Source organism: Labeo rohita, chromosome 17 (genome assembly GCF_022985175.1).
Source record: "Labeo rohita strain BAU-BD-2019 chromosome 17, IGBB_LRoh.1.0, whole genome shotgun sequence".
NCBI classification, from domain to species: Eukaryota; Metazoa; Chordata; class Actinopteri; order Cypriniformes; family Cyprinidae; genus Labeo; species Labeo rohita.
In genome coordinates, this window is record NC_066885.1 from 29,955,800 (window position 1) to 29,983,618 (window position 27,819).

At 36.4% G+C, this 27,819-nt stretch overlaps 1 protein-coding gene across 2 annotated transcripts; it reads right to left on the bottom strand.

Annotated features, from left to right (window-relative positions):
• Positions 1 to 27,819, bottom strand: si:dkey-16j16.4 (uncharacterized). Of its 2 annotated transcripts, XM_051133389.1 has the most exons (6): positions 27,702 to 27,819; positions 27,217 to 27,440; positions 15,425 to 15,506; positions 13,943 to 14,418; positions 8,711 to 8,764; positions 1 to 1,744 (listed from the first exon to the last, which is right to left on the bottom strand). In XM_051133389.1, exons 2-6 carry the CDS (start codon positions 27,283 to 27,285, stop codon positions 1,619 to 1,621), a joined length of 807 nt encoding a protein of 268 aa, XP_050989346.1. In that variant the 5' UTR covers positions 27,286 to 27,440; positions 27,702 to 27,819; the 3' UTR covers positions 1 to 1,618. The 2 variants fall into 2 exon arrangements, with proteins under 2 accessions (XP_050989346.1, XP_050989345.1); XM_051133388.1 differs by having other exon boundaries at positions 27,217 to 27,819.

Here is a 27,819-nt window from a genome sequence, read left to right on the forward strand (position 1 = left end):
AACTGGGAAGAAACATTTATTCCCCTCATTTGAGGCATAGAGACAGAAAAGGACAAAGTTTCACATGTTGCAAGCATGTACTGTACTATATGCCCCTATAGCTATATTTCAAAAATATTGTCTTTGTTTCACATAGATACACATAACACCTAGGTGAAACAACAACTACGAGTAATTGTCCTTATTGTTCACCCTCTGGTTGGCCTAGCTTATCGACCCTTACACGGGTTACAACTGCAGTTTACATTCAGTAAAAAGTATTGAAGTATGCTGCTACGTACATTACATCCACAATCAAAATCCTCAGAAGGACTGGTTCTGAAATATACTGCATGGATAGGATTCCTGCTGTCCATATTTTAAATCACATGTCAAGTTCTGTACTTAATTTTCTACACATCTGAAGGATGGAAAAGTATACTAGCGTACTCATCTTACTATTTCTGCTGTATGTTTGTATAGCGTGAACATTATGCACATTTTCTGGAAAATACTGCATCTCACAATACACATTGTTTTGACTTGACCTTCTATTTCCAGTGTGATTAATAAACTAGATTTTTTTTCCCCAGAAATGAATGAATGAAACCAACTTCCACCCCAATATAAACAACATACTTTTTCAAACATTTGCTGTAAGTATAATGTATCCTGTTTCATGTTATATGTATTTTTTTCAATAGTACACAATATAATATGTATTTTGCAGTATGCAGTATGCTAGTATTCCATTCAGCCACTGTGTGTAATGATTTCATCCTTGGTGTGTTCAAACAGTGTCACAACATTTACTAAACTAGATATTGATGGTAAAAGTCATTGTATTTAGGTACATAGTACTGAGTATGCTACATAGTAAGGCGCATGTTTAATATATGATGTTGAAAGATTCTAGAATAGTATTTTTTTTCCTCATTCTTTGCTTAAGATTTCATTACTTTGGAGTACAGATCAGATAATCAGCTCTCATTACTGATACATTGTTATGGTCAGACTTACATAACATCTGAATTTGAACAATGACTTGGAATATCTGGCCTGTGTTGTAATTATATCTGATTGTTAGCTTTCCGGTTTACACTGTTTATAAATTGAAAAACTTGACTTTATCAAAGATTCATTAAGGCCTATTCTGGCATCAAACTGATTGTCTTATGACATTTAACTGTCTAAACGAAATGCAGCCAAAATATGGTCTTACATTTTAATCACAATCCGATTGGTCTCAACATTACCATGTGGCCCAATTGTAAGACATTATCTATGCTATCCATTGACCAATCCCTCCTCACATCAGAGAAACCAAACCATTTGGTTGTGGTTTTATAGATAGCGCAGTGGTCATGGCCTTGTCATTATAATAGTTCTAAGTGGGTTTCCTGAGAGATAGAGAGGATGAGACGGCTAAAGGCAAAAGGTTGCCGTCTCCTCATTCCTCTCCTACATTCTGGCTCTGATCACACTTCCTGTTTTGTCAACAGGCCTTATCACAGGGCCTTTGTTCACACTAATATCCTGCAAAATAAAAGGCAATGCAAAGATACATTGTCTTTATGTTGGGAATTTTTGGTCCACAAATTTGTGATGTTTTGTCTCTGAGAGTTTCCAGTCCTTTCCCTCAAGCACATGGAGGTTCCTCAGCAGGGAGCAGGGGGCTGCAGGGCGGAGCATTGCTCAGAGGGCGGAAAGCGAAGATGGATGGATCGTAGGAGTATCGGGGTGCATGACGACCACCACTCAGGTTCTGTGAGGGAACCACAACAAACAAAAAGAGGGTATGAAGGTGACTGCAAGCTGAAGTGGGAAAAAACTAGATTATTAGTGAGTGTCCATCAAGTAATACTTTAAGGGTATTTGCCAGTTTATGATTCAGAAGAGTGGTCTGAGCTGAGGGTGGCATTTTCAGGAAGGCCAACTGACTCTATGCATGATCACTTCACATTTATCCTGAGTGGCCACCTCAACTTCCATTACAGTGCAGTGTATTAAATTTGTGAGAAAATAAAACACAAAATTAAATACTGAGGATGTAGTTATTTGTGATTGACACTTATGACAGAAACACTACTAGCACAATTTGCTATGGAATAATTATGCATAAGCAGTCTAATCAATTTGCCTAATTATCAGCCCAACCATCATCACTTGTTTGGTTACAGATCTTTATGCTTGAATGCTAGATGTCTCTGGCATCCGTGACTTTAAGAATATCCACAGCCATTTAACTGACCCCGTTCTTTTATCTGAGTTTATGGCCATCACAAAGAATTGCTGGATTGCAAAACCCATTTGTGACAGAGTTGTGCTATCTATGTAGTTGTTTAACAGATCTATCCCAATGACTTCTAGGAGATTTATTAATTTATTGTATTATTATTTTTATTAGTGGCATATGATTTCTAAAAAGTTATCTGCATCTTTATTCATTAATTTATGCATGTTTCATTATTTATTTATATTTATTATATCGTTATTAAAGACAGTGACATTCTAGATCTTCTGTACTCCTTTTGTTTCAATATTAACATGCTAAATCTGGATCTAACAGATGTTTATAAGTTTACATTTGACTAATCGTACAAATAAGTAATCAAATAGTGTATTAATATTAAGTCAGTCAGTAAGTAACTTAAAATACTTTCTAATTTTTGTATGTTGAACTCCATCCAACTTTAACTTGCATGTACTACAGTAACATGGTGAACTTTGTCTAAAATTTTCCTCTAGTGTATCATCACCGTCTTACATGACCAAAACCTTAGTAAAACCAAATGTGCAAAAACCTGAAAAACCCAGAGAAAAAGGAGGAGTTCCTGTCTTGGGGAATGAAAGAAGAAGTTAATATGTTTCACATATGGCCAGCTAAATCTAGCCTGGTTTAAACTGCGCAACGCACAAAGATATACTGGCATGTACCACAAGGTTAAGCTCTTTTCCTGTCAAATAGCCACTATGTTTGAGGTTTTCAAATCCATCAAGGGGCCAGATCAACACTTCATCAAAATAAAAAGAGGAGGCCTTAGGGTTTCATTGCAGTGCTACATAATTCCATTTACTTTCTACAAGCAGCTGTTTTCCATGAATCTCCCTTCAGGAAGCAATGTTCTATGTTTAATCATTTTAAACTGGTTTCATCCATGCATTCCTAACAGCAAATGATGGAAACTATCAAATACAGTTATTTATTTTTAAGCTTTAAATAGCTCTGCAGGCCTAAACTGACAAATACCTGCAACTGTAGAAAGACTAATTATTATAAACTAACTAGAACAAATAGGTTAGACGTTCCGGGTACATTTTAAGACCACATAAAAACATTACAAAAGCACATTGCTTTTAAAACATGACACTACACACTATACCGCTTATACATGGGAAAGAATTAACCCCTCAACCCCAAACATCTGTCTTGTCAACAAATTTGGACCAAAACTCATCCAGGCGATGAGACTTTGTCTTCTCTGGCTTCATCCACCAATGCCTTTTATCCATCTCTCTTTCTTGTTTCTCAGCCCTCATACTCTCTGGTCATGTCCCAGACCTTAAACCCCCATGATGATTTCCCCTCTTCCCTAACAGGCCCCCAGATAGCCACTTCCCTCTCCATCTCTAGCTCTCACCTGGAGCATGGCCAGAACAGAGACAGGGGCTCTGAGATAAAACAAGGGGCCCAACCACTACATGTGCAGTTGGGAAAGGACAGAAAGGAAAGACAGAGTGGGAAAGAAGTATTATTATAAGTTTAGTTTTTATATTAAAACTAAAAGACAAAAACTGTTGACATATATTTTAACAAATTTTTAAAAATGAGAAATTAAAATGAAATAAAACAAAAAAAGTTTGAATTAGGTTTAGGGGAATAAAAGACAGTTAATAATCAGGATTATTATCATTGTAACCACACTATCAGATGGGAATACAGCTGAATAATGTCACTTTGCACTAACATCATTGCCTTCTGTAGATTTTTTCTGTATACACTAAAAAAAATGATGTAGAAACATTTTTTCACTTAGAAATAGCTAGTATATTTCACAGTTAATTGCAACTGAAGATTCTGTTTAAGTTGCTTTGAAACAATTTGTATTGTACGATGGCGTTTAGTGCAACGTAAAAAAAAAAAAAAAAAATATATATATATATATATATATAAGATTACGTCAATCTTATCAATCTTGATATAAAATCTTATATATTATAAGATTAAGTCAGAATATTTAGAGAATAAAGTTGGAATACTTACAGAATAATGTTGAAATTACAAGAATAAAGTCGAAATACTACGAAAATAAAGTCAAAATATTACGAGAATAAAGCCGAATAATACGAGAATAAAGTCGAACTATTACGAGAACAAAGTCGGAATACTACAAGAACAAAGTCGGAATACTACGAGAATAAAGTCGGAATATTACAAGAATAAAGTCGAAATAGTATGAGAATAAAGTTGAAGTAGTACAAGAATAAAGTCGAAATACTACGAGAATAAAGTCAAAATGTTCGAGAGTTTAAGTCGTAGAAATTAAAGTTACAATATTTTGAGAGTATAGCCTACATTGCGCATGCAAAGGCCCGGATTGAGAGCACCGGGAGAAGTTGCCAGGCACCGGAATTTATCTGAATATTATTGCATCCGAGCGGCTGCACAATCTTACTGGGATGAGGAAGAGTTCATTTTAAAGACTCGCAGAAATGCCTTAATATCAAGAATATGATATTTATTAACAGACTGAACAATAACAACTTTTTATTCAGTTCACACACCCATTCGATATTCCTTTGGGGGGTGCCAGCTCTCTTTTTTAACCCTTAAATATACTACAAATATATGTGGGATTACTAGCAGAAATCATACCTTTTGTCATACTCGCTGGGACAGTATGCTTGTAAATAACATTTAATGTCTTCGATTGAATTCGTTACTTGTAATATAAAACAGTTCCAAATCAGTTTTATAGCAAAATACAAACAATGTGCCTTACAACAATGTGTTTTTCAAGCTCTTCAACGTGGTGTGACAGATCACTGTATTCATGTGAATCAATTCATTAAATGACACTGTTTTCTTTGTGAAAATTCCAGCACCTACTCCGCAAAAATATCTGTTGCGTCCAAACTTTCATTCCTCACATGTATTTAATTAAAAATGACAATAAAATGTTCTAAAGGTTGAAGTTATATATAACATTCGTTATATTGCATATGTTTATAGCAAAATATGAAAGTTAATGAACATCAGAAGGCATGGAACAAAACATCATAGCCTAATTTAATTAAACAAATGTCTCATTGTAATTGGAAAGACGACTGACTCGCATGCCGCTTAAACTGAAGTGAATACAGCGATCTGTCACGCCACACTAAAAAGCGTGTAAGACGTATTGTTTGTATTTCACTATAAAACTGACAAATTTTAAAAGCTAAGACTTTGGAATATCTCCCAGTGCTCTCAATTTGGGCCATATGCATGCAAAATATTTCCACTTTATTCTCGTAATTTTTACTTTATTCTAGAAATATTACAATTTCGTAATCTTAAGATTTTTTTTTTTTTTTAAACATGGCACTTTGTAATATTGTATAAAGCACTATATAAATAAATATGACTTGAATGGTGGAAAAATATCCTACCTGAAATTTGTTATTATATAGTGTAACAAATGTAAAGTTGTAAATACAAGAGCGGCGTCCAAAATCACATACTGTCTAAAGAGGTACTAAATTTGACATAGAACTTCTGTCATAGCTATTGTTCTATACAGTATGCATGTGTGTTGTATGAATGCAATTCAATCAATCCACATCAGCCATGTTGGCACTGTCATTTGATCTTCAATGCCAGTTGAGTTATTTCACTGCTTTTAACAACTTCTCTCCCGTGGTCTCACTGGATAGTAAAATATCCAGTGGATGTATACAAGTAAACCATCCAAGTATTTCTCATGTACTATTTCATAAATACCACAGATTCAGACATACCACTCCTAAAGCATTCTTTTGTCTGCATTAGTACAGAAGTATGCAGGGGTTTTTTCCAAAGGTGCTGTTGACTTGAAATGTTCACCAGATATCGGTAACAACCCAAGTAATCCATACAAAACAAAACGAGTAAGTTTATAAACTAAGTTATGTCTAATAAAATGGAATGACACAGGAAAAAAGTACTGAACACATTATTATAGTATTGAAGAAAGGGAGGTGCAAAAAGGCATGAAAAGCCAAGACACCAGCTGAAATCTATTAGTAATTAGAAAGCAATCCTGCCCCTTGTCAGTGAAAATTAATATTAGCTGGGTCAGTCCCAACACCTACAGTACCAGGATGATGAAGATGAAACAAGGGTGGACATTGTAGCAAGACAATGATCCCAAACACAGCCAGGGAAACTCTCAATTGGTTTCAGAAAAAGAAAATAAAGCTGCTAGAATGGCCCAGCCAATCACCTGACCAATAGAAAATAACTAAAGAACTAAAGAAGTTGGTGGAAGAATGGGACAAAATCGCACCTGAGCAATGCTACAACTAGTTTCTCCATACAGGAGGCATCTTGAAGCTGTCATTACCAACAAAGGCTTTTGTACAAAGTATTAAATAAATTTCAGCAGTTCAGTACTTTGTCATTCCATTTTATTACACATAACTGAATTTTATTTGTTTTGTTTTATTTGTATGTATGGATTGCTTGGGTTGTTATCGACATCTGGTAAAAATTTCATGTCAACAGCAATTTATTTACCAGAAAAAATGGTGACGTGTTCAAAACTTATTTTACCCACTGTAAATAAAGGATAAAGAATATAATATGAAGGATATAATTTTCACAAGTCTGCAAACTGGCTTGAATAGATCAATGGATGGAATAAATAAATCGAAATGTGCATGAAAGGATCTGCAAGTCAGTCTTTTTTTTCTTAATCAGTCTCTTATGTAGGTGCACCTTTCTTTTTAACTGAGATGTGACCATCATTCCACATTTTTTAAAGATTTACTAATGATTAAATATTGTTCAAAATGTGCTGTAAACAATACAGTATCCACAGTATCAGATATTGATGACTTATAACAAGTATGTTAATATCCATCTATCTTCTATACCCTATAATCGTAGATAGGGTCACAGGGAGTGCTGGAACCTATCCCACCACATCTTGCAGCAAAGAATGGCATTATAACCATACAAGTATATCATGGTGTTGATTGCTTGTACACTGCATACCACTGGTGTAAACACATTTTTGTGGAATACATGGCAGATTGCAGTGCTATTTGTACATTAGAGACTTTTAAAAAAAAAAAAAAAAAAGATGTAAATAACTGACTCATGTTGAATTCTCAAATTATTAATTTACCAATGCTAAAAAGCATCTAAAATTATATTTATATTTGAAAATAATATTAAAATAATACATCTGAAAACATTAAACTATCATAAGCTTTATTCAAGTGGTTGAGAAGGAAAATAAATAGAGAGACTGAAAGAAACAGAAGATATGACCACCCAAGAAGGATTATTTTGAGCGTGTCATATAGAATATAGAGTCAACAATCAAGGACAAAAGGCCAAGGAAAAGAGAGTGGGAAGAGTGAAAGAAAGTTGAAAACAACAACAAAGCGGAGGAGTGAAGCGATGAACATCTTTCTCTCTATGACTGTAGATCCTGCAACAGCCGGCACTCTATAAATGGAAAATGACTTCACCCTTACACACACTTCCTTCTCCCTCTCCCTTTTCATCCCTAGCTCCTCGCCTCACCTCTTTCCATTAATCTAATAAAAATGGTCATCCAATCTCCTGCAGATGAAATGGAGGTTTCTGGAAGTTCAGTAGATAGAAAGAAAAATATGCAACTATTATTTTGCAAATAGAACATTCTACAGGGGGCAAATATGCATTTCAAGAAGATAAAAAAATAAGCTTTTTTAATGATAACATTTTAGCACTGCAACATTCTGTAAATACGAGAATGCTGTGGTACTTAACTGTTACCAAAACGTATTTCAAAGTATGCAACTTACAGAGTATTGCCATCTTTTTATTTATTTATTTTTAAATTATTTATTTTTGTAAGGGGCCCCTAAGAGGTGACACAGATTGTGTTTCTAATTCATTTCTCTGACTCCAGCAGTCTGGGCTGCAGCCAGGGTTGCCCAAGAGTGTTCCAGTTCCTGTGCCATGCATGACAGGAGGAGGCAAGCAGGAGTCACTGTTCTACAGTCCAAAAGGTGCCGAGCTCATAATGACGTCACACACTGGCATCATTTAGCTCGGGCCTTCTGGACCAGTGTGACGAGTGCCAAAGAAGCACCCGGGGTCCACGGCCATTGCTATGAGGGTCAGCGGGTGCACTTTGGCCAGACTCCAGTGTACCACCGAAACAGGGCATGCTCACATGTCAGTGTTTTACAAAGCAGTCCAACCACTCTCATTCAAGGAAATCATGCTACAGATAAACCTGATCCAAGACTAGAATTAGAAAAACTCTTCTAAATAATTTCATCACATGAACTATTAACATGTTCTACAAGGTTTGAGAACCAGATAGTGTCCAAAATTTTTTTTTCAATTATTCTTTATAACAAATAATTCAATTATTCTTTATAACAAATGATACTTTGTTAAATAGTTTTTTGTTATTTAATGCAATGATATTCATACATTTTTAAGTGTGGATTAAGCGTCCGAATACTTTTTTTTTTTTTTTTCGCTTACCCGAATCTTGATAGTTCTTGTTTTCCCTCCACAGTTCTTTTTGAGAAGCATTTTCTGAAACAAAAAGCAAAAAGGAGAAATTGTGGTTAAAAGAAATGACATAAACCTTCCATAAGTCTACGCAAAGCCAAACTGCACACAAAAGCACACGTTAAGGAACAAGTTTTCATATTGTCACTATAAACATTTACTGCTTTTTTGCCCTTGAGCTGTTCTGGAAGAGCCCTGGAAGCTCTGGGCCACTGTGGCTACCAAAACTAATGAGTCTTTTATGTAACAGAGCAAAACATCCTGTGGGCCGCCCCCTCAGGACAACCATGGAAATCTGTTTGCTTTCCTTACCCAGAACTCTACTGTCAGTGCTAAATTGAGGCCTGGTGACTCAAGCTCAGAGGTTACCTCTGTGTTTTTACAGTTAATTTTAAAAACAGTGTACTTAGGACACTGTGCTCCTCAAAGACTACAAAACCTTTATGATTAAAAAATTGCAATGATTTAAATTTTCTACATTATTTACCCTCATTTCAAGCCATGTGACATTCTTTTGTAACAAAAAAGGGGATGTTCAGCAGAATGTTCGGAGTTTAGCAACAATGCGTAGAAAAGGTTCTATATTTTGTCCTATGAATAAAAATTATAATGCGTGTAAGTACAAAAAAAAATCCATATTTATCAAACGTGCGTACGCAGTTCTTACACAAACCAGTAAGTAATCATTGTTGATAAATCCCACATGTTCTTAAGCACCATGCTCGTTCACGTTCATGGTCAGTTTCATTCAGAAACACCCCCAATAAACCATATTTGATGACAACACCTCACTTTGTAAATCACATGAATGTATAATGTCCTCACCAAAATCATGGCAAAGAAAACGATACCGACTGAGAAGCCATTCTGTGCTTTCACTAAACAGATCAGCGCGGGCTTTGAAAATGCGTTCTCTGCGCATGGTTTGCCGAATCTTCCAGCAAAGCGAAATCAGCCATGACACTATAGCTACATTTCAAATGACTTCCCAGCTGCATGGCAAAAAAAAAAAAAGACTTATCTTAGTATTTTAGTCTTGTTTCTAGTCAAAATGCTTAAAAATTCTTAAATCAAGATGCATTTACTAGATAAGCAAAAAGACTAAGATATTTAGTCTTGCTTCCCAGTGGAAAAACATCTAAATTAAGTGCATTTTGCTTAAAATAATTAAGATGATCTGCCAGTGGGGTAAGAAGAATAACCTTGTTTTAAGAGGATTTTACTTACCCCACTGGCAAATAAATTAACTTTTCCCCCCCAGGAAACAAGACTAAATATCTTATGTCTTTTTGCTTTTGCATCTTGATTTAAGAATGTTTAGATATTTTGACTAAAAAGAAGATAAGCCTTTTTTGCAGTGTGTCTTTTGTAGCTTTTCACACCAATAGTGCAAATGTCTAGCTTGAACTATGAAACTATTAACTGAGTATTTGCAATTAAAGGACACAGGAAACATGCAGCGGCACATTCTTTTTGTAGAATCCCCCGGATCCAGTCTGTACCCAGACCAGATGCTGGATCAGCACCTAGAGATGACCTCTACAGCCCTGAATGTCAGCGGACTAAAAAATTTAGTGTTTACTGTTGCCCTTTTGCATTATTGTTGCACTATTTTTTCTAATACTGTAAAGCCGCTTTGTCACAATCTTTATTGTTAAAAGCGCTATATAAATAAAGGTGACTTGACTTGTAGTATCACCATTCTACCACTAGATTCTCTGTGTAAGCATGCTCAGGGTTGTGCTTACATTTACACACATTCCTACGTATAAGTACAAGTTGGTAGATCCCACACTTTGCGTGAAAACTGTTACGCACGCATTACGCACACATCAATGCATACGCACTGTCAATGGACAAAAGACATAAAAGTTCATAAAAGTCCAAAAGATGCATAATATTCCTTTTTATAAATAGGAAAAGAAAAAAAAAAATAAGTCACTGATTATCTTGAACTTCAAATTTCATTTACTCTTAATGGTTTTGTTTTGCAGAAAACAAAATCAGCATATATACTGCATTTTTTTTTTCTTTTCCACAAAATTAAAGAATGTCATACACAATTACATGACAACCCACTATTAATTATGATGGAAATAATCCTCTGTTTCTTTAGAGACCATTTAAAAACATATTAAAAATACAAACAGGGTTTTTCATTACAGTAAAAACAACCAGCATTCTTCAAAGCTTGTATGTACTGGTAATAATAAATCTACAAGAAAAAAAACTATAAAAAGATTAATGCATATTTCAAGCAGTGTCTTTGTTCTACGAGGGAAAATCCCAGTAAAAAAAACAACCCAGGAATTGTCAAATTTGTCCAGATTTGCGTGACTGGAAGGCAGCCATGGTTAAAGCCCAAGTGGAGTTTGAAATGAGCTCGGCCTCATTTCAAAGTTCCCAAAAAAGGAGATAATGTTTGTCAAGCTCACTCAACCATGGAGGGCAACATTTAGACATCTGTCAGACAAACCATTCATTTCACTCAAACAATAGCTGGACCCCTACATTTGAGATGTAAGTAACTGCATATGTGCAGGAATGGATTACTTGGTAAGGATTAATAATGAAAAGCTACCACGACTCTTGGCCAAACGTAGCACAGCATATTAACATAACAGCTGTCACGTATAATTAAACGTGCAATACGTAGTACAGTGAGGCTGGACGTGGATTATACCACGTTTACAACTTCAGCCAATAATACTGACTTACTATTTGTGTGTGTGTGTGTTTTTTTTTTTTTTTTTTTTTTTTTTTAAATTTGTGTAAAATGAACTTGTAGTAGCTAACTTGAATAGTCTCCCATATTGTTTTCCATCAACACCTCCCATTCCACTTGACCAAGCACACACACACACAGTGCACTCCAGGAGTCATATGGTTCTCACAGCCATCTTCATACTGCTCCTCTCTCTGTTCTCACCTTTTTGCTTGTTCTGTCTCTATGTATCCCTTTTTCCACTCTGCACAATCTGGCCTGTATATTTGAACACCTGAAGACAAAACTACTAGGTTTACTTGTCCTACTTTGCTGTTTCATTCACTCACAGATTCACTCTATTGGGCTTTTGTTTAAAGTGAGGGAGGGGGGCTGACATCTGTCATCCTCTCTTTCTCTCTGGAGGTGGCGGGCACAAAGCCCTGGAGCACATGGAGCAGTTTGAGTAAGTATAGTTGTGTGCATTTGCCTTGCATTGTTTTCAAACTCAGCCACTGAGTTAACGTAGGCTACTGGTCTGAAGCATAGTATTCTGATGAGATTTTACACCAGAATGTAATCCAATATGGTCTTTGGAAATAAAGTATTAAAGAAGAAGTTATTTTGTAATTTAAAATCTAACCTTTTGCAATATGTTCTGCTTAATAAGTTACAGTTAAGGTCAAAAGTTTTCATCCCCCTTTCAGAATCATTAAAAATGTTTATTATTTTACCAAAATAAAAGGGATTATACAAAATGCATGTTATTGTTTATTGTTTACTGACCTGAATAAGATATTTCACATAAAAGATATGTTTTACATATAGTCCACATGAAAAAATAATAGTTAAATGTATAAAAATGACCCGGTTCAAAGGTTTACATCCCCTTGATTCATAATACTGTGTTCTTACCTGAATGATTTTTGTTTGTTTGTTTGTTTGTTTTTGTTTAGTGATAGTTGTTCATGAGTCCCTTGTTTGTCAACAGTTAAATTGCCTGCTGGTCTTCAGAAAAATCCTTCAGGTCCCACAAATTTGGTTTTACAGCATTTTTTGTGTTTGAACCCATCCCAAAAATGAAGGTTCAAACGATCCACTGATGCTCCATAAGGAAACATGATGCATTAAGAGCCAGGGGGTGAAAACTTTTTGAATTTGAAGATCAGGGTAAATTTAACTTTTTTTTATCTTCTGGGAAACATGTAACTATCTTCTGCAGCCTCTGAAGGGCAGAACCAAATGAAAAAATATGATATTTAGGCAAAACAAAACAAAACAAAAAATGTACACATCTCCATTCTGTTCAAAAGTTTTTACCCCCTGGCTCTTAATGCATGCTTTTTCCTTCTGGAGCATTAGTGAGCGTTTGAACCTTCTGTAATAGTTGCATATGAGTCCCTCAGTTGTCCTCAGTGTGAAAAGATGGTTCTCAAAATCATACAGTCATTGTTGGAAAGGGTTCAAATACACAAAAATGCAGGAAAATCAAAGAATTTGTGGGACCTGAAGGACTTTTCTGAAGAACAGCAGGCAGTATAACTGTTCAGGACAAACAAGGGACTCAACAACTATCACTAAACAAAAAAACACAGCTGTGCATCATTTAGGTAAGAACACAGTATTAAGAATCAAGTGGATGTAAACTTTTGAACTGGGTAATTTTTATAAATTCAACTATTATTTTCTCTTGTGAACTATATGTAAATGTGAAATATCTTATACAGTTCAGTACTAAATAAATAACAACATGCATTGTGTATGTGTATGATCCCTCTTATTTTGGTCAAATAATTAACATTTTTAATGACTCTCTTGATTTTTGACCTGAACTGTATTTGTAAAAGAAAATGGCACTTAATCTACTACGTTGTTTGTAATGCAATGATAATCCAACATTCTAAATTATGACTTAATGTCTAAATATCTTTTTGTAATTTTTTGTATGAGAAAAATACAAATATTTACAATTTTTTAATTATAAACCATCACTTCGGGTCCTATGAGTAAACATCAGCAAGTTGTGAAATGTGATGTAAACGTGTGATGTAAGCACAGTGGACTGTACTTGCATCCTGCTTCACAAATTGCTTATGTTTAACATCATTAGTAATATTTCTCACACATTCTTATCACTTCTCTTTGTTGAGTGAATTTGACCCTCTTCCCACGCTCATACTCTACTCTTTTCCCAACTTTTCAGTTTTCCATATCCATTTCTTGAGCCTTTTTGCTAAAATATGTGAGTATCACATGACTTTAAACTAAGAGGACAAATTTCTTGGTGACTAATTTTAGGATTAGTTTCTTCCACAATCTTATCAACTTTTGTACTTTCTTCTGATTTTAAGGGAAGGTTGAGCATAGGGTTAAGACTACAGTTGTTTATAGAATATGATGTTCAAGGACCAGCAAAAGATGGTGATGTCACCTCTTGCAAAATCACAAAGTTTCTTGTTGGATGAGTAAGAAGTTCAGGGAAAATGATTGTCTCTTACCTGCTGCATTTTCTCCAGGTCCAAGCTTGGGCGACCGGGTTCACCTGTGTAAGCGGGCCGGTGCCGCCAGTAAGGCATTGAAGGTTGTTCAAAGTGGCTGAGAATGATGGGCCTGACAGGGAGGCGGGCTGGGGTGTGGGAAGGCTTGAGAGCTCGAGGAGGGGAGGAGCTGAAGAGAACGGGGCTAGGAGAGGTGGCGCTCAAGCGGGGTCCAGCCGCCGACTCATTTGGCCCACACAGGTCCTTCACCTCCTCGTCACTAGAGGCGCTGCTCATGTCACCATGTCTGTGCCACTTTCGGCCCCCTTCGGTTGCTGTGGCTCCTGCAATGCGCTCCAGCTCCTCTTCAGAACTGTGATGGTCCAAAATTGGGTCCAGGAGTAAACGGAGACGGCGTAAGTGGGCGGGAGAAAGAATGCCCTGATTGTGCTGCTGGCTAGTGGCTAGAGGGGTCAAGGCACAGTTCCGCCGGCGCTCTGCAGGGGGTGTAATATAGCAGAATGAGGTCATTTAGCAAAATCTGAACTTAAAATACACTTAATACAGGGAAAATTCCATTAAGCATCTTGGGTTTACGCAACTTGTTAAAGAGCACAGTGACATTTAATAGCTAGTTCCATAAGGGGTTGTCACACTGAGAAATTGCTAGAGGTTACTCGTAATACTGAACTGCAGTATCAAACTGCATCATGAGGTGGATCATCTTAGCTCGACTGTCTTCTCTCCTTTTTGCAGATGTCATATTGAACCACTGCTCATTTGAATTAAGCTCAACTCTGCTTGACTCCACTAGTGTTGCTCATATCACCTCAACTTGCCATGTCTTACCAGTATGATTAAGTATGATTAAAATGCACAAGTCGTCTTTATATAGACTCCAGATAAAGTTTACTGCTTGGGGTTTTTAACCTAGAATATCAAATTTTATTTATGTGACAGACTATTGGGCTTAACTAATAACTATTTTGATAGTTGTTTCATCTCTTGATTATTTCTTTGATTAATTATCATAATACGGCTCTACTCTAACCATTACTTTTCTTCTAAGACTAACACCATGTCTGTACACTTCATTTTAAGGAACCCCACTACTATAGATGTAAAAGGGGTTTTAATTTTGTTTATTTTATTTTTATTTTAATTTTTTTTTGATGTTTAACAAAGAAAAACAAGTTTTGATGCTAAATAACTGCACTCACCTTCTGTTCAAGTCTGTTTGACTGATATGCATATTGACATGATAGTCCACCAAAAAAATTCCAAATTAACACCAAATTAAAATTCTCTCATTATTTACTCAACCACAACTGCGACTGTATGGAAACATCGTTCATTTTTGGGTGGAGTATTCCTTTAATGATGACAACACTTCAATAACTTGCTTTCAAGCTTGCTTCAAAATCTTGCTTTTAGAAACATAAAAGTAACTTATGTAAATGTATTATCTATGTAATGTATGTGCATGTGGCAAAACATACACACCTCTGTCAATCTGTGCCAACTCTTGGTTTTCGCCTTCTGAGTCTTCACTCTCTCCCCCTTCCTCACTGCCATGGTAGGAAATCTGTTTCAAAAGCAAAGCAAAAGTCAGACAAACCTGAATCACCATGATGCAAACAAAAATACTCAGACAGTCACGTCCCACAGCTCACACAATTAAAGAGGGAAGGCGTTTTTCATGCATCTGTATTCCAGTTTAGTAGCATTGCTTATAGCAGCATGAGTATTGCTTATTATTTGCTATCAGACAAATGACTAACACTTGAGCAACTTCTTTGGAAACCTTCTAATATTGCCCTTCTAATAAGAATGGGACAAACACATGCGGTGCTGAATGTTTCTTGCAAACAATCCAACCTGAACAAAGGGATTATCAATTTGCTCAGAAACCCTTTCACAATTTCAAAAGAAAATCTGTGTGAAGATTACCCATGCAAAAGTTGCCCTTAATGTGCGAGGGTGATGTGGAAGATGTGGTTGCTAAGGTATTCTGAGTGTTTTTAGCATGTTATGCTTCAGTTGCTTGCTCAGAGTGGCCCAGTCATAAAAGCCCACCCCAAAGTCTTTATAAGAATCTGTTTTCAAGATATGCAAGTCTATGTTTTTCTGTTTTTGTTTTTTTGGCTCATTTTGACACCGCCTGCTGAAACCCTGAAGTCTAATTGTTAAAAAAAAGTAATAGAACACCTCAATAATCTACATAAATCATCCCACACATTGCGCAAACAATGTGTGATACATCAAAGTTTAATACCCATTATGAGCAATAGTTACAGTGTTTCCTGCCTTAAAAAACAGCACTAACAATTCACAGATCTACACCTCAACTGAGATGGTGTGATTAGATTAGAATGTGTGATAAAATGGAAAAGATGTGCTCACTTGCCAAATTAAACGTATTTCAATTTAACTTCAGCGTGTACATTTCCTTGTTTATTTGCCTTGTCTGAATAAAGATCCGAAAGTGTGAAAAGAAGAAACGGAGCATGAGGTTAAGAGAAGTAAAAACAAGAGGCACACCCAATATCACAACACCAAATGCTATGACAGCTTAGCTGACTCCCACTACAAGTTAATTTAGACAAGATTATCAACGAATAAGAGAATGGAACAGAGAGAAAACCCAACAGATTGCACCAGTAAAGAGTTAAGTAACACAGTGCACGGTAATTACCTTGTCCAAGCCCAGCTAACCAGCTGCCATCTGTTCTCAAGTACACACACACACACCCCACTTCTCTTCTCATCTCTTTCGCCTTTCACTAAGCAAACAGTGAGAAACTGAATGACTCAAATGTGTCACTCTTTCTCACATGCACTAGGATCTCACAGCAGCTCAGAGCCCCCAGAAGAGCCATTTCCACTCACTGAAATCCAGTCTGTCTCGAATCTCAAAGTCACCACAAATTACCATTCCTCACCACTAAAACCCCTGCCAGACAGCGTCTTCAGCTGTAAGAAGCTATACTCAAGGTTTTCATTTAGTATTACATACGTAGAAACTACTGCCCATTACACACTGTATTCGAGAGTGTTACACAAGTTTTATGGGTGATAACTGTACAAATAAATACAGAGTGAATGCCCTTATTGTTCCATGTGTGTACAGAATACACAAGTCAATTCCACTAGCAGAAAGGTTTTGTGACAACCAGAACTTTCCTGGAACAAGTTTGGTGGTATAAATATCATGCCTGAAAATTCTGTTTGTACAGAACCAAATTCTGTATGTACAGAGCAGCATTACACACTGAGATGAGAGAAGATACAACAATATTCATCTGCAGTAAACAATGTATTTTCAAAATTGCTTAGTTGGTGAATTAGTTCAGGAAACCCATGGCTGGTGTACTGCAAAGACAACTGCTCAGACATGTTTCTTTGCGATATACGGTTACTGAAGCGCAGTCATTTACTAAGGCAAATGATAATGTCAGTTATCATTTTGAAATCTATCACTGAAGTTAGTGAATTTGTAATTTTTTTGGTAATGGAAGCCAAAAAAGATAACCACCTATACTTTCAGGTGAAACCCCAGCATATATGTGTTTTTTCCCCCCTCAAGATACTGTGTCTAAAGGTAAGGTTCAGTATTTCATTCTTTCTTGATTTTTTCTTTCTTGACCATCATTCTCACAACAAGTCTATGAAAAGGCAAAACATAGGTTACTCATTGTACACCAATGATTTCTATTCTACCACAAATAAACTGGTTAGGACACATTGTGAGTCTACAACTTGCGTCACCTGTACAGTTCACAACCCATACAGCATGCCATGATAAAAGAGCTGAACCAACGTACACTATTCCCTTAAGCATTTCTTGCTAACACCGAGGTGCCTATTGTCAAAACTAAAACTATTCTTATGGCTCTACAATGAAAGCAGAAGCGAAATGAGAAACAAGTGAGTAAAGGATCGCAATATACAGTATCAAAGTTTTGAATAATAATACATTTAAAAAGGGTAATATTATTGTATCATGACAAACAAATCAGTATAATATCTCCATATCCCTGCAGATTCCTCCTCCTACTGCAAGGTTGTATTGCCACAACAAAAGAACAACAACTGGAACAAAAATGCCAACTAGAAAAATGAAAAATCATAAATGCTATGACATAAAATGACTCTGTATGAGTTTACGTTATGATAATGACCAAGCGTTTATTAATGGTTCGGTTATGTAAGCCATTGTACCATGCCAATAAAGCAAATATGACTAGGAACCGCCTACTGTACACACTTGTCTCCTTGTGTCGTAGCTCTCTCAAGTAGGCAGAGGGTGACACAATACCACTGCTACAAGATGCTGGCAAGTGACCTTGGCTTAATGATGACAGCCAATCAATAGATCCTGGGAGTGTTCTTATACATTCAGCCTTGTTTCACCTTGCTTTGATTTAGAGAGAGAAAACACTACTGATACTATGTTGACTTCTGGTTCTTTGCCTATACTGAAAAGCTCTGATAGGATCTCATGGGTACAGACACAAAACACTGCTCAAAAAGGAAAAAGCAGTTCCAGTAGTACACAACAGGAAAAACAGGCTCTGTGTATACTCAGGCTGAGGCAGATTAAGGTCTAACAGATAGTGTCTTTTAAGGTAAATGGTGATCTGACATATTATTTTTGCTAGTAATGGAACCCTACATACAAACATACAAACCCTACATGCATACACACAGCTGAGTGACTGAACTAAAAACTGCAGCACTGCATGAGGCCTGTTTCCTAGGGAACTGCCCCCAGACGGGTTGACAACATCTTCACAGGAGATTATGGGATGCAGATGTTTAAGTAAAGATATGTTAACAGAGCTATTGTCAAAATCATCAGCATCAGGGTCAAATTACCCATCAAGCTATTCACTATGGTTTTGGACTGAAATGAAAGTACAGCCTGTTTTTCTCAAATAGTTGTTTAGGCAGTATCTTCTCTTAGTTTAAAAAAATGTAGTTCAAAGAAGGCCAGTGCTCACATACCACTGGCTTTGAAGACTGAAGATACATGAGATAGCCACCATACTGCCTCACACTGCCACAGTATGTTTTTAAATACCTTTAAAAGCTTTTCCAGTGTGCTTTTGAAATTCAGTTACAAAGGAAGTAGGTTTCAATGAATGTCTCTCATTCATTACATGACTACCACCAAGTATCCACTAATGTTCTAACAGTAGGATAAGAGTACAGTTTGATGTTTATGGTAGTTAAGCAATTTAACTTGGTGCATTAAAATTAGAGTTCAACTGGTAACACTTCAAAATAGTGAACACATATTATCTTTTTACTCAGTTTTTACAGAACACAATCCTTATTTGTTGCTTATAATTGGTTAGTAAATTAGCTGTTAAGTTTAGGTACGGGGTTAAGAGATCTAAAATATAATAATGCAGAATAAGGCATACTAGTACATACATACAGTACTATGCTAGTAATAGGCATTCTAATAAGTAACTAGTTAACAGTGAAAATTTGTCCTTAAAATAAAGTGTTACCGTTCAACTGATTTTTGGTCATGTATATTTACACATTTAAAAGAAGTTGCAAGTAATACCAGCAGCTGTGTTATTAGCTGTAATATGATTTTAGAGCTATAACTATCAATTAAGTACTATACTAGTATCTAAATATATGCAAGTACAGCATGCTGAAAGTATAAAGTTGAAAAAGAGAGACTATTCAGTTCTCCATCACTGTCACTATTTAACTTTGCTTCAGTGGCATAGCTTAAAAATTCAACAGGCAGCACATTCATCCAGTGACTGGTTATTTATCTGAATAACTGACATACAAATTTAGGGCAGGTGAAAAACACAGGAATGTGACAGTGCTTGAATGATTTTCTTTGTAACTGTATATGATAAGAGCACTACAGTGCAGGCCCACATCTTTGTTTGGGGTGACATGAGGTCAGAAAGCACCCATTTGTAGCAGTTCTTTCTAATGTACATGTTAAGACGTAAGTATAATGTTAAATCAAACCAACATAGACAGCACTGTTTATTAACAAAATGAATGCCTTTCTGCAGGGGAGCTGTACCCATGTGTGAATCACACAGTTGGTGGTTTACAGCCCAGGCCGTTCCCTCTGCATTTGCATGTCTTAAGCAGTGGACCTGAACTGATTTGCTTACACATGGATTATACCTTTCCTTCACCTCCGGGAATACATCATTCTCCTCATTATGAAGTTAGGGCTGTCGCGATAACCGCAATATCGCAATACCGCAGGAATGCACCAACCACAGCAACCGCAATATTTGCGTGTTTTCTTTTTCGTAAGGTAATGCCCTTCTCGTTTTACATTTCGTGCATGTGTATTAAATACATAACATAATGTGTATCATGCTGATTTGTACAAAGGTTCAGTAGGTTTGCACTTAACAAGCCTAAACAGACAGCCAATGAGAGAGCTCTACTGAGCACATGCCATTACTTGCGTCTGTCCTTCCGGCCAAGTCATGTACTGTATTTGTGAAAATAGGTTGTCATGTCCAAGGAAAGCGAAATCTCTGTTTTAGCATTAATGCTCTGCTGGTCAGTTGGAGCCTTTAATAGTGGCGCTAAAATGATTTCAACAGCATGTTTCATTTCATCTTTCATCAACTTTTATAAAGAATATCTCTTTGGGTTTGAGACTTTAATCTTTGCAACTTTACAGATTTTATATATGCACAAACAGCTTGTAACATTCCAAAGACACAGGGAAACATGAAATCATATGACCCCTTTAAACTGTTCCCAGACGTTTCTTACAGCATAAACTAGCACAACCCATTTGGATTAACATATGCAACAAAACAGCATTTGCATGAGGGTTTGATGCTGACCACAATGCACTGCTCTTGCAGGCAGAGCTGTTTGCATAGTTTATGGTTTACTCTCTGTATCCTCCAGCCCTGTTTGAGCTCATAAATTGTAGGGTTGTCAATGTGTTTGTATATTGTGTGTAACATAATCAGCTGCCCTGTAGCCTCAGGGTCTACAGTACCATCCTGCAAAGCACTCTGGGAATGAGAGAGGCAGGGAGGTGCCACTGCTGTCATGGCCTTCTGGATTAGCATTGGCTATTCTCATTTGAATGTGTGGGGTAGATTAGGGTCAGTGATGACAGTCATGGATTACAAGATTTAGAGAGGGTGTGTGTGAATATGGTATCAGCTCAGAAAGCTGTTGGCACACAAATGAGTTGTTAGTGTGATAATGCTCAAAGGTCAATCACATAAAAAAGTCTTAACGCCATTATAAGGGCACCTGGGCATATTTCCTAAAACAGAAAAAACAATACACATACCAGTGCAATAATGTAATAAAGCTGCAATTTCCATCCATCATGTGTCCTGGAACACATCAACAGGTCCTGATTTTGCAGTGGCCTGTTTTAAGTTTTGTCAACTTGTTGGTTAATCTTTATGAATTCATATTTGTACATTCCCCATTGACAGTTATATTTAGATGTGGGATTGGGGTTGGACCTTCATGCTTACTTTTTGTTAAAATGTTTAGGGTTATGGTTATTTTCACGAAATTGTACAAACTGATATGAAATTGTCACCTCGTAAAATAGCTTACCTGTGAGATCGGGTTGGACTAGTTTAACACAGCAATATTAACTCAAGCAATGAAATGAATCAGGGGTAGGACTATCTATTTGTTAACCAATGGCAGGAAAGGGGGGTGTTTACTCTTTACTGATATCCTGGCAAGGACACCATGAAGTGATGTGACAAAATATTAATGCATAACCAGAAATTGCTCCAAATAACTAAATTAGATTTCATCCAGAATATGCAAGTGTTACACTGAATAACATCATAACATAAGAAGGACTATAAGTAGAGTCCACAACCCATGGAGACCAGAACTTACCCTAAATTGCACTTGCGGACTAGTAGGTGGTCCACCATGAAGTCCGCAACCGTGCATGCATTAGAAAAGAATGCAGTGCAGCATAAAAGACGGCACTTCTGATCACCCTTCTGAATAACCAAATGACAAATCAGACACCCTACGGCTGCTTGGGCTTCACAAGGTTATATCAAATGCGCCACTTGGAACAGGGCCCAATTCTCTCACTATATACCACAAAAGTTAAAACTATAAAAACCTCTTAAAGTTGATGGCTGAATGAATAGAACAAAAAAGTCTTGGCATGCCTTCCTTCACAGTCCTCAGAGAGAGTCCCTTTTGAGAGTTTAAATGATGTCTGTGATGTCAAAGCAGTATGCTATGTAGTGGGCGGTAGGTGAGAGTTGCATACTGGGCGTCAACATGCGTGTCACAGCCATGAGTTCTAGCTATGCCATCTGCTAAACAGTTTAAGATGGTGATTGGTCCTGTAATCAAGGCCAGTCTGTGTGTTTGTGCACACATCTGCGTGTGTACATCATGTGTGTTCCACAGACAGCAAATGACTAAGTGTAACCACTATAACATACCACCCTGCTCCTTCCGCATTCTTTAAAATTAAACACTTATATGCATACAGACATACAAGTCTTGTAAAGCAACATAGAATCAGATACATATTATTTCAGTACATTAACATAACTTTATGACCATCCTTCATAAAAAGTAAAAGCGCTGTCACAAACTTGTACTTTTTAATTTTGCAAGGAGTTGAAGGGTGATATATGCAAAAATAAATAAATAAATCAAACCCATGCACCTTTGATATACATTTGAAGTATTATGCTAATATCTGTTTTTGACTTCTTTTATAACAGTAAAAAATTTCTCAACAGAAAAAAATAAGCTCACCTCCATGTCATTTCAAACCTGTATAAATTATTTTTTTTATGAAAAAATATTTTGAAGAATGCTGGGAACCAAACAATATTGGAGGCTTCCAATATACTTCCAGTGTACTACTAAAATACACTGAGACACTTCTCAATATATCTTATATGTTCCACAGAAGAAAGAAAGCCATAAACTTTCATTTGAATGACATGAGGGTAAGTATACAATGACAGAATTTTCATTTTTGGGTGAGCACATTAATAAGATCTTTTCATGTTTAATTTTCAACCACAACCTTAAAAAAATATATAACAAACAGCTTTTTGTGTATGTTTCATGTGCTTTCTGCTATAACATTGAGGGTTTCACAAGTCTCAGCATTCTCAGTATTTATGACCAACCACAGCTGAATTCTGACCAACTTGCTAACAATGTCCAGCAGAAAGTGTCTAATCACTACCAGCCACAACCCTGCATGTTTCACATTTTCACCCAGTGCAATAGCAGAACTATCAATGTTGAAATAAGTTTTGCTGCAATTAGACAAATAACAGCAGGAATCAATGGTGAGGCAATAACACAATTGCTCGAAGAAATGTCTGATAATGTTTTTTTTAATTGCAGTGACATGCGTGCTTCAATAGCAGACATAAGCTGCCAATTATGTCAAAGGCCTATAAAATCTACTGCAGCCCAAGAAGCCAAAGTACATTCGCATTTCTGCCTTTGGCTAACCATACTACATACTGAGTAAATGGAAATTACTCCAGCAGGAAGCTAAAAATGCTATTACAGCATATATCCATAACGTCACATTTACTTCTTAGTATTGCCAAATACTTCTTTTTTTTTCTCTCTCATGCTGACTAAAACCATTACAAGTATCCAACTTTCTTTAGTTTGGCTGCTAGATTAAGTGCTTGGCCAACATGTAAATTACATTATGCTAGAATTTCCAGTCTTTTCCCTCCTGGCTTCTAGAAATGCAAACATTTGACAAACTGTGCATGGTTTGGCAGTAGGATGTAGGTGAGTAAGTGAATCCAGCCAACTGTCCTTATATATTTCATGACATCTTACCTTAGGCCTCCAAAACTGACAAAGTAAGTGACCTTTTGGCTTGTGTGTAAACATAAAACAAAGTTTATGTAGGTTGGCACTCTAACGTTTTGTAGATTGCAAATGAATGACTACATGAATCTGATAAAGTGCTGTACTTTCCAACAGAGTCTTGCAAGACTTGCAAAGGCACTTTTGTAACATGAAGCAGTCTGAAAACCATGGGAGTGTTTAGGCCAAGTCCTCTGTGGTCAATTTAAAATCACATGAGTAAAAAAAAAAAAAAAAACACACACACACACACGCAGCCACACTCACAGCTGCCTTTTTCAATTTTTACACAAGTGTACAAGAACAAACCAATCAAAAGGGGATCAAGTGAAAGGCTATGACACAGGACACACTCAAACACAGGAAGACACACAATAAACAGTGTTTCAAGACTCAAACAAAAACACCAGCCCTCGGGGGCCATGACTGCAGCTCTGTGTGCGTTTGTTCATGCATGAAGGAGACTTCTGGGCGACTCTAGCTTCTGGGTTAGTAGAGATCTGTTCATGTCCTCCTTGTACAGTGTTGGTTTATTGTTAATGTGCCCTAACTTACATTTGAATTCTGCTTCTGGATTTTTCATTTCATAAGGCCCTTCCATTTAACTTGTATTAGCATTCCCCAATCTGATAAACAGTTCAAACTGATCAGAGAATCGTACTAAAGTGTTACAGCGGACAGCGAGTTGTGCGCAGGTCAAAAGTTGCAACACAATGCTCAAATTTCAAATACTGAAAACATAATGTGACATTCAGAGGACAATTCTTGTGAAAAGGCCTTTGCTTATAATTTTTTTCTTCTGGCTTGTATCCGGGAACACTGCCATGAAGATCCTCCAATTTTATTCCAAATCTTCTCAGTGGTCTACAAGATCTACTCAAACATGACCAATACAGACACTTATACACACAGCTTCTGTCAGCAACCCAGCAGTGCCAAAGACGTTTCTGGCAGAAGGCCACACTCCAACCACTGTAATTGTATTTATTTGTGTAAGCCACAGGGTCAAGCTGAGATCAGGACATGTGTCCATTGGTACAGGAATAACAGTCTTTGGCACGGACTAGTCAAAACGTCTACTCAAAGCATCTTCCCATCATCTTTTAACATGTTGAGGCCTTGTAAAAATGTTTTTTTCTTTTATCCCAACTGGGGCTAGAGCTTGAGAATCAACCAGTATTTAAATGCTTGGTTTCAAAGCTGGTCACAGAGTGGTACAACAAACAAAGACTTTGCCGTTCATACACTGTCTTTCACCTACAAATCCTTAACACAAACAAACTTAAAATCAACATGAAATGCAATTCACAACCAGTTTTACTTCCATAATATGTCATTTCCAAGTGAAAAAAATATATTAAACAAGAAATGAGATGAGATGCATGACGGGACTTGTTTTATCTATTAGAAACGGATTAGATCATGAAAGGTGGGAATTATATACCAGAGCGCAGTCAATTAAGGATTACATTACTACATTTGAAAATGCATCTTTTTCTTTACTTTTTGGTCTTCCCTCCACACTGAGATGGCATTTTTTTTGTCCTGAGCTCTCTGAAGGCACTCACCCAAGTGGATACATTTGAAAAGGCCATTTTTGAAAACAGATGTGTTTAGTCATGTGATGCGTACCTTACTTACAGATATCTATGATTGTACTCACATGGTGACATTTTGACACTCTCTTTATACAATCTTCATGTTACATTCAGAGAAATATGACAGAAAATGTACTCGCAACTGCTGTATTTTGTCAAAAAATTTTGTATGACGCCATACATGGAATGGCGATTTTGAGTGTGACCTGAACGCACCAGTGAATGGTGGAATATTTTGCTAATGATAAAGCTAGAAAAATGATGTGAGAAATTTATTATGGCTAGTCTTCTGGTATTATCTCTGTGAGATTTTGCTAATATAATTTAGAAGACTAAAACTAAACCTAAACAGGTATTTCTCAATAACAAGCCCATGTGGCCTATTTTACATCAGCCAAAAGGAAAGACATTTCAGAGGCATAACTATAGCTATTTTTGTCTCTGGAATAAGCTGGACTAACGAATCTTGCACAATAACATTAGCAGTTTCTGTTAAAGGGATAGCTCACACAAAAATGAAAATTCTGGGATCATTTAACTAAAAAGATAATACAGATTTGTAACAACATGTCTACTACATTAAACATAAATCCCCACTTTTTCTTTTGTCCTAAATGGTGGCCTCTCCGATTTTATTCATTACTCATTTTACAGTAGATTTCCATCCTGCTATTGCTACAGTACATTACCTCCCTTTGAAGAGATAACAACTCATCCACCAGGAAATAGCTCAAACATGTATGTAGAGTAAACCTCTAATGACAAATAATGAAACTGGAACAAATTGGACAGATCAATCAACTAAAAGTGTAATAGAGAAAATGTGAAAACTACCATGTGGTGACCCATGGAATGGACCAAGAAGTGGACTCTTCCTTGATTAAATAAGCTTAAGTTCATACAAGCTTTAGGCTACATCTTTGTGGAACATCACACCATGTGCTTAAACAAACCGCATACTCACAAATGCCTCTACGAAAGGTTTAGATGGTGCATTTATGAGCAATTTATGACTTCATAACTTTGTGGCATTAACAGAGAACCAGCGCTGGGTTCAGTATGTCAAGTATTTATGGATTCCAGAAAGGTGTTGTATTACTTTAAGACAGTTCTTCAAGATGGCGTAAGCCAGATGCCATCATGTTTTCTTCTGCTAATACTTTTAACTCACAAGGTCATCTGGTTCTTTAGTTTATTTCTTCGAAAAAAAGGTGTTTCATTCACATATAGTTTTTGGGTAGTCTCTGAGAGCATCTTTTCATGTTGTTTGTGCACTTCCAGTTTCAAGTGTATGTGTGTGTGATCATTTGAGTAAATATACACAGGAATCTGAATGAGCGGGTAGGTTTTAAAACTATTCCATGTAACAAATCCACCTTGAGCTTAAACAAACATATTGTAATACACTGAGACATGAACATGGTAAATAGAAAGCTTCTGTATTCCAATGTGGGACAATAAGGCAGTCACAAGACTAAGTGCTTCATGGTAACACTTTCATCACATTACAGTGTAGATATTGTCACATACTGTAAAATACTGTATGTTATTATAAATTAGGACAAACGTAAGATCAACGTGTGATTACAAACAGTTCATTATTTCATTAGTATTCAGTACTTCTTTATGTAACATTAACACTGTAAGGTATAACATTGTAATTTTTTTATATATGTAATGTACTTTTATTTGAATGCTACATTGTTCTGCATACTAAATGCATCTGGGCCTAGAAGTATTTAGTATTACTGTTCGTAAAGGCAAGTTATATATCTTTTAATACATGCATGTTTTATGTAGTATAGTTATATACTGACTTACCTTTAGTTGAAAAGGATGGATCTCGTTTAGAGAGTGTCTTCTGAGTTTTTTAGTAAGGGTCTTCAGCATTCTGTCTCTCCTTGATTGTTCTCAGCTTTGTTTAAGATCACTTCTTTAAATTACAGATACATATCTGACATATAAACTCTGGATTGATCAGCTCTTTCTAAGAACAGTCAATGAGTCTATTCAGAGATGTTCAGCTCCATGCAAACAAACTCATGCTGAAACACAAATAAACAACGATCATGAGTTCCCAGTGCCAAAACAACAGCAGATCCCCGTGCAGAAGGGAACAGATCTGTTTAAAGTTAAAATAAGAAAAGTCTCATAACTTGGTCTAAACATCCATTACTCTGATGAAGGTAATTTAATTAAATGTAACTATTTAATTCCTGTATTGTGTTGAATTGATCAGCGACAGTCACATTCTTCCTCAAAAACGTTGTTAAAATCCAGATGGGTAAAATCAATCTTAATCTTACTCCAAGCGACAGATGGACGATGAAGCTGAAGTGTGTATAATTTAAAAAAAAAAAAAAAGTCTCTATAGAATCTCAATCGCACTCATACACGCACACACTCACACATACACACATACGT

Bases quoted from the DNA above. Each gene is read 5' to 3' on its own strand.
- si:dkey-16j16.4 (XM_051133389.1), bottom strand. From the start codon at position 27,285: ATGCTGAAGACCCTTACTAAAAAACTCAGAAGACACTCTCTAAACGAG. The intron at 14,419-15,424 runs GTGTGTATGTTT...CACCCCCTGCAG, and splicing joins GTTGGCACAGATTGACAGAG to AGCGCCGGCGGAACTGTGCC. The intron at 1,745-8,710 runs GTAAGCGAAAAA...GTTCCCTCACAG, and splicing joins CAAGAACTATCAAGATTCGG to AACCTGAGTGGTGGTCGTCA.